The sequence below is a fragment of the Oryzias latipes genome, chromosome 4, assembly GCF_053564925.1.
Source record: "Oryzias latipes strain Hd-rR chromosome 4, Olatipes_Hd-rR_3.1".
NCBI lineage: Eukaryota > Metazoa > Chordata > Actinopteri > Beloniformes > Adrianichthyidae > Oryzias > Oryzias latipes.
The window spans coordinates 33,837,894-33,853,044 of NC_136240.1; the positions used below are offsets into that span (position 1 = coordinate 33,837,894).

General features: G+C 43.6%; 1 protein-coding gene across 6 annotated transcripts in view; it reads right to left on the minus strand.

Annotated features, from left to right (window-relative positions):
• Positions 1-15,151, minus strand: part of tle2b (TLE family member 2, transcriptional corepressor b) — a 104,691-nt gene that overhangs the window by 1,687 nt on the left and 87,853 nt on the right. For 4 of the 6 annotated variants that reach the window (XM_023954565.2, XM_023954564.2, XM_078946334.1 and 1 more), the window contains 9 exons: positions 11,434-11,601; positions 11,203-11,353; positions 10,887-11,056; positions 9,588-9,664; positions 8,312-8,561; positions 7,971-8,218; positions 7,128-7,275; positions 6,895-7,045; positions 6,702-6,778 (listed from right to left, as the gene is read on the minus strand). In XM_023954565.2, the coding sequence (XP_023810333.1) occupies positions 6,702-6,778; positions 6,895-7,045; positions 7,128-7,275; positions 7,971-8,218; positions 8,312-8,561; positions 9,588-9,664; positions 10,887-11,056; positions 11,203-11,353; positions 11,434-11,601 (1,440 nt within the window). The remainder of the gene's footprint in view (positions 1-6,701; positions 6,779-6,894; positions 7,046-7,127; positions 7,276-7,970; positions 8,219-8,311; positions 8,562-9,587; positions 9,665-10,886; positions 11,057-11,202; positions 11,354-11,433; positions 11,602-15,151) is intronic. The other 2 variants (XM_078946333.1, XM_023954566.2) reach the window with 1 other exon arrangement.

Genomic DNA, 15,151 nt, shown 5'->3' on the forward strand with positions numbered 1-15,151 from the left:
TAGACCAGGGGTCGGGAACCTTTTTGGCCAAGAGAGCCATAAATGCCACATATTTTGAAATGTAATTTCGAAAGAGCCATACAATAATGTAGTGTCCCTTCCCCACACTGAGGCACTGATACTTAACCTCTTTTAAAGTTCTTTATTCCGATTACTGCAGACCGTAACAAACGCCGTTCAATTAATTCAGCAACTCCTGAATCTCTCCCGCCGACACGAGAGCGCTTCTCCCAACTTTATATTCCCCTGCTACCGCTGCAGCCCTCCCATTTCCCTTATTCGGCCCATAGCTGAACCCCATTGGTCCAAACTACCTAACAACAGGCTGAGCGACAGAACTGAGGTCCAATCAGATCTCTGCTTGACGCGTTCAATGAACTCCAGAACTTTTAACGCGGCCCAACAGCCATCCAACTCAGTCCGCGACAATTTGTTTAAAACTAAATATACAAATGAATGTGTGCATTTGATTTAATTTCAACATTTTTAAAGTACAATAAGTCTGTGGATTCTTTTTTAATAACATTGTTATGCCGTTGCTGATAAATGATGAGTATTTCTCGTGGTAGTTTTGCTGATGGTCTAGTCTGGTTGATACGTGGTGAGTTTCTGCTTCGTTCAGGCGTTGAGACTTTAAACGTCATCGTAGGTCTGAATGTTCTTTAGATGTGAGACAGACTGCTCACATGCAGACGGGGAGCCAAACACACGCTGCAGTGAGTGACGGGCATTGGGTTTTAGGTTTTTACAATCCCTGCGCGATTCACCTGCTGCCGGTCCCCACAACACCTCAGCCCCACCCTCTGCTTTCTCCCTCACACATCCCGTCCCCGCATCTGCGCGCTCTTTCTCAGAGACGGGAGCGCGCAGTTTTAGGCACGTCAATTCACAGGTTTCCGGCTGGTACAAACTCTGTGAAATTATAGATAATAGTAACTGATAGCGCTGGCGCAGATTTCTCTCTCTAAGCACCGCTACTACTGCGCGCCTCTGGCATCGCATCGCGCCCGAGAAGGACTGGTCTAATGAAAAAAAAAACTATAATTAAAGATTTGTCTGCGAGCCACATGTGACCATCAAAAGAGCCATATATGGCTCGCGAGCCATAGGTTCCCGACCCCTGATCTAGACCCACTAGACAGTGCTCTGAACCTTTTTTCTTCAATGATTTGTGATCTTCACTGGTGTCCATGGATTACACGAAATCTTTCCACCTTTATCCACCTTTGTCATGGTAGGGAGAACACGTCAATGGAAGGGGGGGTCATCTAAGATAGCACAAGGGTTAACCTTGACAAAAATCCCGCAGCACACCAGCATCCAAAAATTAAAAAAAAAGGAGAAACTCATACTATGTATTGATCTACAACCTCCATGATCTCACATTCATTTTTGTGATAATTGTGGCAGAAAAAGCAGAAAGTTGCAGCAGTTTTTCTAAAAGATGTAATAAAAGTTAAGTTAAAAGATTTAAAAACTGTTTGTTGTGGTTTCAAGATGATCAACAAGGACGACTCATCGTGCGCTGAGACGCTGTCACTTTAACCCAATGCATCATGGGAGATGTAGTGATGGCAGACAGACTCTCTTCTCTGAGCTTCATTGTTTTGTTCACTTGTTCCACGGTCTGACACCAGATTCTGCACCGCTAAAGACGAGCTTTAGCTGGTATTTTTGTTGGAACTGAGAGACTTTATGAGCAGAATCAGAACAAGGAAGTGAAGACTTTAACCACTTCTGATTGGTCAGACTGATGACATGTGATTAAGCCTCCAAGAATGATTGGTGGAGACAGTTAAAGGGGCGGGACTTTTCAGAAAACAGCTGAATGTACGGCTAAATTGCGGTACCGTCGTTCTTATCAAAATGTCTTTAATAGAATCAAATAAACACAAAGAAAAACGTATTTTATGATCTTTCATATTCCTAAGTACTCAGTGTTTTATCAGGGCCTGTTTGGATGAACACAGAGCTGATATCCTGAAGATGGAAATGTTTTTAGATCAGTGAAAATGGGGAATTTCCCATGGCACACCTGACCATCTCCCACGGCACATTAGTGTGCCGCGGCACACCGGATGAAAAACACTGTCCTAGAAAACAACACAGGTGAGGAGATTTTGGCTTAAAAGCAGCATAATGACGATTAAAAGACCACCAGGAACGCTTTCAAAATAGATCAAAAGGTGATCACAGTGAAAGAAAAACACACAAAGATCCACAAAAAAAGAGAGGTCCCACTCTGACACAGAAAAAAAGCGCACGAAACACAGGATAAAAGAAAAACTAATGTAATGTCTGGAATGAGGCCACAGGGAGCACATGACTCATGGCTCCATAAAACACATTTGCATTTCACCAAAAGGCTCGGTTTATGTTTCTACACAGATGACGGCGCGTCTCCGAGATGCTGAGTCACGCTTCTGCCTCATTAGGAGCAAATCCAGCATCACAGACAGAAAAGAGTCTGAAGGCTTTTTTATTTGCCCCCACCCCCATGTCGACAGGTTTCTGGCTTGATAAGATCAACAGCATCTCCTCTCTCCCACTACGCCTCCATTATTCTTCCTCCTTCGCCCCCCCCTTCCTCAGTCAGCACCCCGCTCTGATGTGGGCTCCTTCTGCTTCCCTCTAACCCCCCTCCCCTCCTCCTCCTCTTTCCTCCCTCCTCTGCTACGAGCGCAGCAGGGCTGTCAATCATCAAGGCACCAGCGAGAGGCCATTTCACACCGTATCCTTCAAACCAAACCGAGATAGCAGGATGGGGGGGGGGGGGGGTCCAGGAGGAAGTGCTGCAGTGACAGGTAATAGAAAAAGTTGGAAAAGGAAAAGTAAAGTTGAAAAGAGCTGGAGAGAAAAGAGCATCGGCTGTGAAGGTCCCACCTCCAGCACCTACAGCATCAGCAGAGCAGCACTAAGCTTTATTCACCTTCATCACTGCAACTCGGACACATTCCGGCCTTCATGTGAGTCTTTCTCAACCCCCCAGTTTTCACCAGCTGGTTTCAGAAACTCCCACCAATCTGGCTGACTTGAACGTCTCACTTTATTGGCGTGTTTTGATGCAATTATGTTAAAAAAAAACTGTTTTCTACCATTTCTATCCACTGGTCAGAGTCTCGTCCATTCAGATCTGGTTTAATTAACCCTTGTGCTATCTTAGATGACCCCCCCTTCCATTGATGTGTTCTTTCTACCATGACAAAGGTGGATAAAGGTGGAAAGATTTCATGTAATCCATGGACACCAGTGAAGATCACAAATCATTGAAGAAAAAAGGTTCAGAGCACTGTCTAGTGGGTCTAGATGACCCAACTCCCAATGTTAAAGTGCCTAGGATAGCACAAGGGTTAAAAGCCAGAAACAGAGATTTACCTGAAGACTCACAAAAGCTTTTTATTTTTACCACAGGAGACGAAAATCTTAGGAGAAGATTTGATTTCAAACAACAGTTAGCCTTGAACAAAACTAAAGCTAAAGTGTTTGTCTATAGTCAGGCTGAAAATGTGGAATTCCCAGGAGAATCAGTTAAACAGTTGTCAGAATATGATTCAGTTTGTACAAACTTGACTATTGAATGGAATGTTTTTACTGTTTATTTGAACTGTTTATGGTGAAACTACAGGACAGGTGATGGTGTGAGAAATGTTCACATTATGCAATGTTTACAAGGGAGCAGACAATTATAAGAATAGTATTCTTCAATTCTGCTCCCTTCCAATCATTAAAATGTTCAATATTGTAAGACAAACATGTAAAAATATTGGACAATCAATAATTTTCATGAAAGGAACTAATAAATGAATGAATGAATGAATGAATTTAGACCCACTAGACAGTGCTCTGAACCTTTGTTCTTCAATGATTTGTGATCTTCACTGGTGTCCATGGATTACATGAAATCTTTCCACCTTTATCCACCTTTGTCATGGTAGGGAGAACACGTCAATGGAAGGGGGAGGGGTCATCTGGACCCCATAGGATAGCACAAGCCTTAGTCACAACTGCACTCATGGGGGGATACGGGCGAAAAATGAGCAAACGTGTGCGTGACACGCAGGTGGTCTATTCTTTATTACTTCTATTCTAATCCTGACTTTTACTTTTCAAACCCGTTTGGAGCATCCTAACTTTGTTGTGAATACAATGACAATGAAGGAAATTCTGATTCTGACTGTCTGTGCAGAACTACAAACACCAACGCAGCAGAGTGCATCAAATATTCCCAGCAAAAGATAAAACAGCCTCTGTTGTCATGAAATTAATATCCAAACCACACAAAAAAGATAAAAACAGTCTATTTCTAACTCTTTTAGTAAAAACATTCATTTTAACTTCAGTTCACAAACCTCTGAAAGCTAAACAGCAGTCGATGAATAATATACATGGAGCACCAGTAAAGATGGTGAGATCCTGAATAGACAGTAAACAAACGTCTTTAGACGTGATTCTGCTGCGTGACAGCACAAAGCTGGAAAACAAATACTAGAATAACTTTGAAGATTTATAGTTTTAAGGAGGAAAGAAATTATTTAAACTCTTAAGGAGGCTGAAATAAAAATAACAAACCTCTTGTTTTGAGTTTAAATCCTGCAGTTTTGTGAAAAGTGTGGCTAAATTTTATGTTTTGGGCCAAATTTGAATTCAAAATAATAAAAAAATATGTCTTAAAATTTGTCATAATTAATCTGATGCATCCAGGAGAAAGCTGAATAAATTATTAGTGGTTTTTTTTATGTCACACAGTTTAGGATTCTAAATAATTCAAATAAAAAACGTCTCTTTTTCTATTTAGACTTGAATTGAATTCTGCTTTTTTAGTGTCTGATGCGTCTTGTTGCATGTTCGCATATTTGAAATAATAGACTTCCTCTCACCTTTTATTTTGAAATTTGATCGGCAGCCATATTGTGTTGGGGGGGGGGGTGAAGGTTGAGAATGTTTTGTTTTTTTACTATTTCATGTTTAATTGTTTTAGGTAAAGCAGTTTCCGTAACTGTCGTATGCAAAGGCTTTTATTTATAAAGGTTGTTTTTTTCATTTCAATATTAATAATAATTAATAATAATATTTATAATAGTTTTTAATTGATCAGTTGTCCTGATCACACTGTGCTGGTGTGTTCCTGTTAAGCACATTCTTATGCATATGTGTGCATACATGTGTACACATGCATATGTATATTTGTTTATTAATGTTTCTTCTTTAATATATTTATTTTACCTCCTTATTGACAAACTAGCTTTTCTTCCCTTTTGTATTTATTTTATTTACTTGTTTGTTTATTATTTGAAGTTTACATATTTTACTCAACATATTCAACATACTGTATTTTCATAACCTACACATTAAATCATATACATTTGATCTTTTTTGCACTAATGCCTTTAAATCTTATTGTACATGTGAAAAGTGATAATAAAGCTATTCTATTCTATTCTTTTTAATCTGATGACATCATTCTTGGTAGAATGTTTAATGTTGCCGAACATGCGACAGAAGTTTGCAACAATTCCTACATTTCTGGTCGTAAATAAAGGTCATGTCGGCAGACAGGAACATCTGTGAGCAAGAAAAAAGGAAGAAAGACGAGGATAAACAAAAAGACAAGGTCAGGGAGAGGAGGGGGGGTTCACACAGACAACAATAGAAGGAGACGCAGGAGTAGAGGAAGAGGAGAACTGGGAACAGGAGAGGCGAGAAGAAAAGGAGAGGAGACAGGAGAGGACGGCGATGAACCAGAGCAGCTCTGTGTAACACGCTGACAGCAGAGCGCCGTTTGGCATTTGGACAACAACAAAAGATAGCCAACATCCTCCTTTCAGTCCACTGGGGGAGACGAGAGCCGCCAACCCCGCCGCCCACTGCAGCTCACGCAGAAATGAAAGAACACACACTCACACAAAAGGTTCATCTTCCTCTGGGTTCATTCACACCCTGATGTCCTGGCTCTGCTAAAAATACTGCACCCCTGCATCTGCAGGATCCATTATTTCCTCAAATAAAGGTGTGTGTGTGTGTGCGTGTGTGTGTGTGCAACAGTGTGTGTTTGTGTGCAGACGTCACCTTGGATCCACAAACTGGGAATCTAAGAAACCATTTCCTTCTGTTTCCTGTTTTCTTTGGTCAGTGTTTGTGTGTCTGACATTTACATTTAAGGTTGTGACATAAGTCACTTTGTTTATGTGGAGTCTAGTATAAAAAAAAGAATACATGAAAGACAGGAAGCTGACAGACCTGAAGAACACTGGGATTTCTGGGTAAAAAAAAAGAGATTTTACTGAATGTTTTTAGCCTTTTCTAGATGCCATCTTATATTGTTGGAGGTGATTACCTGGCAGGAGAAGGCCACGCCCCTCCAGTTTAAGAATCGTGTGCTGGTGTGCAGGGGAGAGGAAGAGGCAGAAAACACTAGAGGAAGACGCGTCTTTGGAGGATTACAGGATTAAATCTGGAGCAAACGGGACGATGATGTTTGAAGAAGATCGTATTTGTGAGGTTCAAATTACGCCGGGCGGACCGCAAACTCCCTGCTCCGAGCTCAAAGGCAAACGGACGGGTAGAGAAGGGAACTCAGAAGGGAATTTTTAATGACGTCCTGCTGATCAAATTGACACCAACGCAGGCCAAGCGTGGCGCCGCAGCTTAGCAAAGCTGCCAGAGTTTGAACCTGATGGTCAGATTCTACGCATTGCCTTCACCTGGAAAATGCTGGCTCCATATGGCGTCCTCCATGCATTTAGCAGATTGTCTTTTCCTGTGCTCACGAACCATTTTCCTGAAAAAGAACCCACACAGAACTGCATGTCAGCAGGAGCAGGGGGAGCGCCGGCGCTGCACGGGCGCTGCACGGGCGCTGCACGGGCGCTGCACGGGCGCTGACGGCGTTCGTACCGCAGAAGGCGAACTTGAGGGAGAGGACGCAGCTCTCGTGGAGGTGCAGCTGGTACTTGTCGGGTTTGGAGACGTGCAGGACTTCCACGTTGCTGCTCTCCATCCCCACAGCCAGCCACTCGCCTGTCGGACAGTAGCCCAGAGAGAAGATCTGCAGCCAGGGAGGAAATGAAGAGTCCAGATCAAAGAGAAAAAGACCACCACATCCTCTCAGCCATGGAGCGGCGGAGAACCTGTGAGGTGAAGTCGTGCTGCTGCAGCTGCCGGCCCTCTCTGAGGTCCCAGCAGCGGACCGTGTTGTCCAGGCCTCCCGTCCAGAGTTTGGTGCCGTCGTTGGAGATGTCGATGCAGCTGGCGCCGTCGGTGTGGCCCTGGAACTGCCTGCAGGAGGACCACCGATCCCCAAAGGCACAGCAAGCGTGGAAAAACGGATTCAGAAGCGTCTATTTTTTAGTGAGTTTGGATTTTGATTTAATCATTTGGCCACAAAAAAACCAAAAATGACAGAATTTAGAACATTTTGTGATATTTCTCCCAGATTTCTGAAAGCTACTTCCATGTTAAAGATACAAAAATAAGAACGTCCTCCAGCACCACAAACAAGACAATGTGGAAACTTTAGGTGACTTTTTTAATGTAAGAAACTTTATAGAAAAAAATGAATTTGCAGTTTGTTGAGTTGGAATTTCCACTAAATCTTTGAGAATATCTGAATATTTCAAGTGGATCTTGCTGTTTGTTTGGTTCAGTTTTCCAGTTCGTTAGTTCAAACTGTATTAAAAACAAAAAGGAGATGCAGAACAAATAAAACTCATTTTTTGGGACCTACTCTGATGAAAATAGTTTTTTGTTTTCTTAATATGTTCTTGTGGCATTTTTCTGATGGTGGAGTCACAGAAAATGAAGCTTAAAATAGCATTTCTGACTCTTTCTGTATTCACATCACTGTGAATCAGTCAAATCTGCAACAGAACCTGCAGAAAACGAAACGTTTCCTGCCTCCCTCATTTTCCTCCCTCCTCCTTTGCCTCCTCCTCCTGGCTGACTCCGCCTCTGACGGCAGAGGTTCTCCTCACCTGACCAGCGTCTGGTTGTGCAGGTCCCAGACGACGATGTTTCCGTCACTGCAGCAGGAGAAGCACACCTTGTTGTCGGGGGAGATGGCCAGAGCGTAGCAGGCGGGGGCGGACGACGTCAGCTCCGCCTTGATGCGTGGGGTGGGCGTGGCCAAGTCCCAGATGGACAGCGTGCTGGCCTCCCCGCCCACAATCAAGGTTCGCCCGTCAGGAAGAATTTTACAGGAGCGGATGTAGTTATCTCTGTTCTGATTGGACAACACAAGCGAAGCAGTTAGATCACCTGTGCAACACCTGAAAATGACGTACCGGATCCCCCGGCGCCGCCCCCTGTGCCTCACCAGGCAGTCCAGCTGGGCCATGGGGCTCTTGCTCCCCGGTTGGCTGATGTCCCACACTTTGACGCAGCCCTTGCCTCCAGTGTAAACGTGGCGGGTGGAGGTGCTGATGGTCACGGCGCACACCACCTCTCCGTGGCTGAGCGTGTGGATCTGACGGGCGTGACGCGGGATGCCCGGCCCCAGCAGGGCGTCGGGGGGGAATGGCACCGGCTGCATCTGCCCGTCTGCGCTGACGTGGAACGAGTAGGCGCTAGGAAGAGACGGGGAGGAGAAAAAAATCGACTTTAGGGTGAAAAGTGAGCAAAGAAAAATAAAATCATGACCAGACGGATATTTCAAATCAGTCTATCGGTGTGCAGAACCAGCTCCGTTTGAACCAACGCACAGAGTTCACTAATGCCCACACAGTCTGTCTCAGCCGGCAGGTCTGACGGCTCTGAATTGGCCTTAAAACTCTGGGAATATTTGCTCAGACTGGAGCAATCACTGAGGTCAGAGCAGCTGTGGGAGGGAAGGCGTAATGGCAGCTCGTATTGCAGGCCAGAGTCAGCGTGGCATTGTTAATGGCTGATCAATACTTCAGCGGCTGAGTGGGCCAAGACTGCTTTATGATTTCAAATTAGTGGTGGAACGAATCGCTACTCTGCAAAAAAAAACAAAAAACACAGGAAGTAAAGATGTAGAAAGTTCTGCAAAGCTCTGAACAGTTTCCCACCAATTCCTGTGCAAAGTTTTGTATAATCTTGACTTTTTAACCTCCACTCATGTTTATTTGGTTTATTCATGCATCTTCAGAGCGACCGCTATATCTACCCATCAGGGTCACAGACCACAGCCACTGTTGGGTGAGGAGGGGCTTCACCCTGACAGGTCTGCTGAAGGGCCTCTTTTATCCACAAATATATCACTTTTTAAGTTAAACTGCTGTGATTTATGTCCAACAAGCCTGAAGTTGTCCTGATTCCCTTTTTTTCAAACAGTAGTCAGATGTCAGAACACTTCTTTTACCTGGGAAGTTTTTACAGGTAGCCTGTGAAAAAAATCAATGACAAAATATTCAAAATGGAATTTTAAAACAACGAGGTCTGAAATCTTCTATTTTCTTCATTTGTATTCGTCCTCATCTGTCCTGACATTTGAAAAAATCCTATCTGGACGTGTCCACTTTATGTTTCAGGTTTCAAGGTCATAAGAATGTAAACGTCATTGAGACGATGTAAGAACAGAGATCAGGAAAAGCCGGATGGTGGTTGCAGCTTTTCCAGGAAACACTCACGGTTTGCCGCCGGAGGATCCGGGAACAGAAGAGGACAGCCCTGGAGCCCTCAGGTGGGACCTGGTGTCATACGCCACCTGGTGGGGAGACACAGGAAAAAAGCATTGGGGTCAATCAGAGCTACAAATAATCATTCCGTCCGGCAGCAGTAAGAATTCTTCTTTCTAATTGAGCCCTGGAGGAAACATTTCACCCCCACCACAGGGTTTGAAAAATGTGCAAGCACCTGGCACCCGTCGAAAATGAAGTTTGGGCATAGTGGAATAAAAAATGATGACATCACAAACCATCAAAAAAATGGCCAAAATCTCTTAGGGGGCTCAAAAAATGTCAAAATCCACCAACGAAACAAAAACACACGAGTTAGGAAATCAATGGAAGTTTTGTCATTATGGAATGGCCACACATGGCGACCAATTTTGTGGCAAAATGTGAAATTTGGCAATCTTCCCATTTTCACGCCATGGGGGGGGCTTTTGTTTGAGTGATCTTCATAGAAATTCCTAAAGGTTTAGTCTACAACCCTTGACCTCAGGAAGAGGCTGCTATCTTGAACTTCCCACAATAATCCCCTTTAGTACCTCCTTCAAACCTCTCCTGGAGAGTTTCGGTCTATCACCTCCGAACTCCTCGAGCATCATCAGGAAAAAATGTTGTAATTAGAAGTTGTAAACTTTGAACATCACTTGCATGGCGAGCTGGCAAAAGTGGCGTTTTCCTGTTGCTCGCACATTTATTACCAGAACATTGTGAAAATGTAATACTTAAATTGTTGGCTCATGCTAATACAATATGATCATATTAGGAATGAGGGTGTGGTTAACAAAAAACCTCTGTTGCCGAGGAAATTTTAAAGTTTACTTTTGCCGATTTCTCTAAACATTACATAGATCTGTTCGTCGACCCCAGATGACCAAAAAATAATATGGTTGCTATGGAGATAAATCCAACAGAAAAGCCGCCATTTTACAAAAATTGTTGGTTTGTATTTCATGAATGTGTCAAGTGTATGGAGGGGTGTGTAGCCGCCACTCAGGCAGTGAGGGCGGGGTCAAAAAAAGGGTGGCGTGGGGGTGTGTGGTCAAGCCTGCGGGGCCATACAACGCCGCTCACGGCTCTGATTTCTTTCTTCTTAATCCGAAGGTGTAGCAGGCAAAAAACTGGATTCTTGTTAATAAATGTGACTTTTTGGTTTATAAAATATAAGATCAAATCTCAAAAATCTTCTGCTCAATCCGACGGCGCTGACTCGATTTAGATTTCTTCCAAAATCAGCAAGTTAAGCTGAACGGTGCTCACCATTGGGCTGCGGGAGTAGGCCCCTGCTGCTGCGCTGATCTGGGGGGAGAGGGTCAGGGCCCCTCCGAATCCTCCGGGGCTGGCCAGCTCCCCATTCAGTCCTGCATGGGACACCACGCCAAAATGAGCCGGGTACGAACCGAGGGGCACAGACATGGGGCTGCGGAGAGCTGGGGAGGCAGGGAAAGAGGAGGGAGCGCTTGAAGGACGGGAGTCAGGAGGGGGGGCAGCTTACAGTAACACAGTGGCTAATAGAGGGGGGGTGAGCGGCAGAAACCCCCCTCAATGAACTGAACTGAGCAGGTCCCTGCCTCACCCAGGGGGTCCGCGCTGCTCGCTGCTTTGCTGACCAAGCGAAGGCAGGAGGTGCTGGGACCGGGGGCCCCTGGTGCCCCCGGGGTAACAGCTTCACGGTGGGACGGGGACGGCGTGCCAGATTTGGACAACGGAGACTGCGACTTCTCCATCTGTGGAGTTACCAAAGGTCACAGAAAAGTCATGGGCGACGTGACCATGAACACCCCTGGGGGGAACGCCCCTCATTTACCTGCGTAGACTCCTTGGCCTTCCCTGGGGTGGGACTCCGGGGGTTTGGGGTAGCAGGAGCCTCTCCTGTGCTTGAGGAGCCCGGGAGCTCTTTCCTCAGGGTGGGGGCCCGGTCCAACCCATTGCCATGAGGTGAATGAGGAGGACTTCCAGCAGGAGAATTTGGCTCCTAACGGACAAAAGACACCAGAGAAGGTATTCTACGGCAGATTTGATTGATTTGGTTTATTTCAAGCAATAAAAACACAATAAAATACAAATACAAACACATTAAATTGATTATCAGTATTAAAATGATAAGAAAATGATCATATCTCCTTGATATTAGAACTGATCATAATCCTATACAGACATGTTTGCACTTTTACGTACACAACTCACACATGACACATTAAATCCTTTAGTTATAATTATTTACAAATAGTTTCAATATTTGCTTGAAAGGTAGTGGATAGACATGAACTTACAATATATAACTTATAAAAACAGCAACTGGTGTTTTACAAAATTGATGTTCATTTAGCTCATCCAGTTGTCTTCTGATGAGTCAACGTCAGAATTCCTTCTCAGAGCACGATCAGACACTTTCATCATTTTCTCAGGTCTTGGATGGATGAATGGATGAGTTTTGAATGAAAGCTTCCCTCCACCACAGGTGAAGTGTGTAAATAAAGTTGATCTGCACTAAACTATCATTTCAATAGAACTCGGCATCCCATTTAGCGACAGACCCACATAGGCATCAGTTTGTGTGCTAATGAGGACAAACAGATGCTGAAATCAGTCAGAGGGGAACGCTCTGCACCTCGCAGCAGGCGGCCAATCACGTTTGAGACTCAGTTTAGGAAGAAGTCACGGTTTTAAGACTCAGACACTTGTGATTCAAGCTCAGCTGATGAAGAATTGGCACCACGGGTCAAACAGAGCGGCTTAGAGACGGTTTGGCTCCGAACGATATAATAGCAATCCCAACAGCAGTTATTTATCTGACAAGTGAGAACTCCTGTTATGTTCTGTGTCTAAAATGACCCATTTTGAAAATTATAATAATAAAAGAACTACTTAAAAGGACTGTTTTATTTTGAAAATTGTCCTGTCTGGCTTTTAGTGTAATCAATAAACTAAAAATGGTTCAGTTAAACAAACATCAGTGCTGTTCCTGATGAACATTTCAACATCCTGATGAAATGAACATAGCAGGAGAATTTAGCTATGGCAAGTTTATTTGTATTGCACATTTCTTGAATGAAGACAATGTAAAGTGCTTTCTGGGCTGGTACATACTGGGTCAAGAGGTCAAGAGGTCACTTTAAAGTCTGTCCTCTGGCAGACAGTGGAAAGACCTCAGAACTGGACTGACGTGGTTCTACTTTTTTGGTTCTTGTGAGAACCGGAGCAGCAGAGTTCTGAATAAGCTGCAGTTTCCTGATTGTTTTTTGGTCGTTCTGTAAAGACACTCTTACAATAGTCAAGTCGACTAAAGATGAAAGCAGGAACTAGTTCTCCCAGGTCCTGCTTAGACATCAGATCTTTAAACCTTTAAATAGTTTTTAAACTGATAGTAGGCTCATTTTGTGACTGTATTGATGCATTTATCAAAATGTAGGTCTGTGTCCATGACAACACCCAAGTTTCCAGGCTTGTTTGTGGTTTAAGATGAATAGATTGAAGCTCTGTAGCAACTTCTAACCATTTCTCTTTAGTTCCAGAGGCAATAACCTCAGTTTTGGTTTTGTTTTGTTTTGAGTTGCGGCACATCTAGTCATTATTTGTCTTCAATGCATTTATCAAGATCTTGTGCAGAGCCTCAGTCTCCTGATGTCATTGCAATATATAACTGTGTGTCATCTGCATAGCTATGGTAACTATTGTTGCTCTTTATAACCTGGGCCAGAGGGAGCATGTAGATTTGAACCCTTGTGCTATCCTAGGCACTTTACCATTGGGAGTTGGGTCATCTAGACCCACTAGACAGTGCTCTGAACCTTTTTTCTTCAATGATTTGTGATCTTCACTGGTGTCCATGGATTATATGAAATCTTTCCACCTAGATCCACCTTTGTCATGGTAGGGAGAACACGTCAATGTAAGGGGGGGTAATCTAAGATAGCACAAGGGTTATATACTGGTAGAAGTGGTCCCAAGATGGAGCCTTGGGGAACTCCACATGGAATTTCTGTTGGAAGAGATGTGAAGTTACCAATTGACACAAAATACTTCCTTGGTATGTTTTGAACCAGTTTAGTACAGGCCCAGTGAAACCCATCTAGCTTTCCAGTCGTCTGACTAATATAGAGGGGTCAGGTGTATCAAATGGAGCTCTGAGATCCAATAAAACAAGCTGTAACGTATTTCCACTGTTTGTATTCAAATATATATTATTAGTCACTTTGCTCAAAGGCTTTTCAGTGCTGTGGTTCTGTCTGAAGCCTGACTGGAAGGCATCATAATGGTTGTTTCTTAATAAGAATTCATTCAATTGACATAAAACAGCTTTTTCAATCATCTTACTTACGTTAAAAAAAGACAAAGGAAGTTAGTCTAGTTGGTTATTAAACTCAACTTTATTCACATTTCCTTCATAAAATGTCTTTATCCCACGTTTGAGATCTGGTCACTTTAAGGCGTGGGATTGTGCACCATTTGTCCCACAAGCTACAACACAAACTCCAGAGTGACAAACTGTTCTGTGATTATTAGAGGGACTGAGAGCTCGGGGAATAGAAACTGCTGGTACAGCAATGTGTAGACCTGGAGATAGCACTGCTGTTACGGATGCTGTCATTACTGCAGCCGCTGTGGGGCCAGCGCCGCCTCCCTCGGAGCAGAGTGCTGGAGTAAGCACTTCTCTCTGGGTCACTGGGATACATGCACACACACACACATGCACATGCAAACATGCACACCCAGCTCCATTTGGGTCAAAGTAATAATTAGCACTATATGTAAGGTCATTTTCAAACATCTGACCAGTTGTATCAGTGGATGAATGCAAACAGGCCTCAAAACTGATGTAATGTTCCAATCTTCAGTGAGAGCTTGAATCCATCCTGAGTAACTCATCTGTGAAACCGCAAATGAATCTTCAGGCACGGTGTGAACATGATTCATCCATAAGGCCAAAGGTTTTAACACATACGTGTAGATCAGTCACACAGAATGCTAATTTTTTCCCGCGCATTTAACAGCCTTTCTTACTGATTTTTCTCTGATAGTTTCATACTCCAGTCAGACAGAGTACTGTCAGTTATTTGGTCAGGTTTGCTTGCTTCTCTGACAGGTTTTTACTGGTGTTTCCTCTATTTCATATCTTACATTTAAGATAACCTTTCGGGGGTTACATAACATTGTGAGCAGCAGCTCAACAATTCCCTTTATTCTCATGATGGAGAACATCTGGGAGAATGGACAAAGTATGTGAAGAAAACATCTGAGCGTGTCCTTCAGAGTCTCAAACCAAGACTCTCTCAAAGAGATCATTTCGAAGGTGAAATGTTCATAGGTCAAGACTTTTTCCTGCAGATGGAATAAAATGTTATTTATTTGGTGGAGACGAGCCTTCAGGAAGCAAACAATACAGATTTTTGGGGTGACAGACAAGTATTGATTGAAAGCTATAAAGCATCCAACCCATTGTTTTCCTGTTTCTCTTTATTCTAGTATCTTCCACCATTTTTTGCGCTTAACTCTTTCTACAATTTTTCTGCTATTTTATCCAT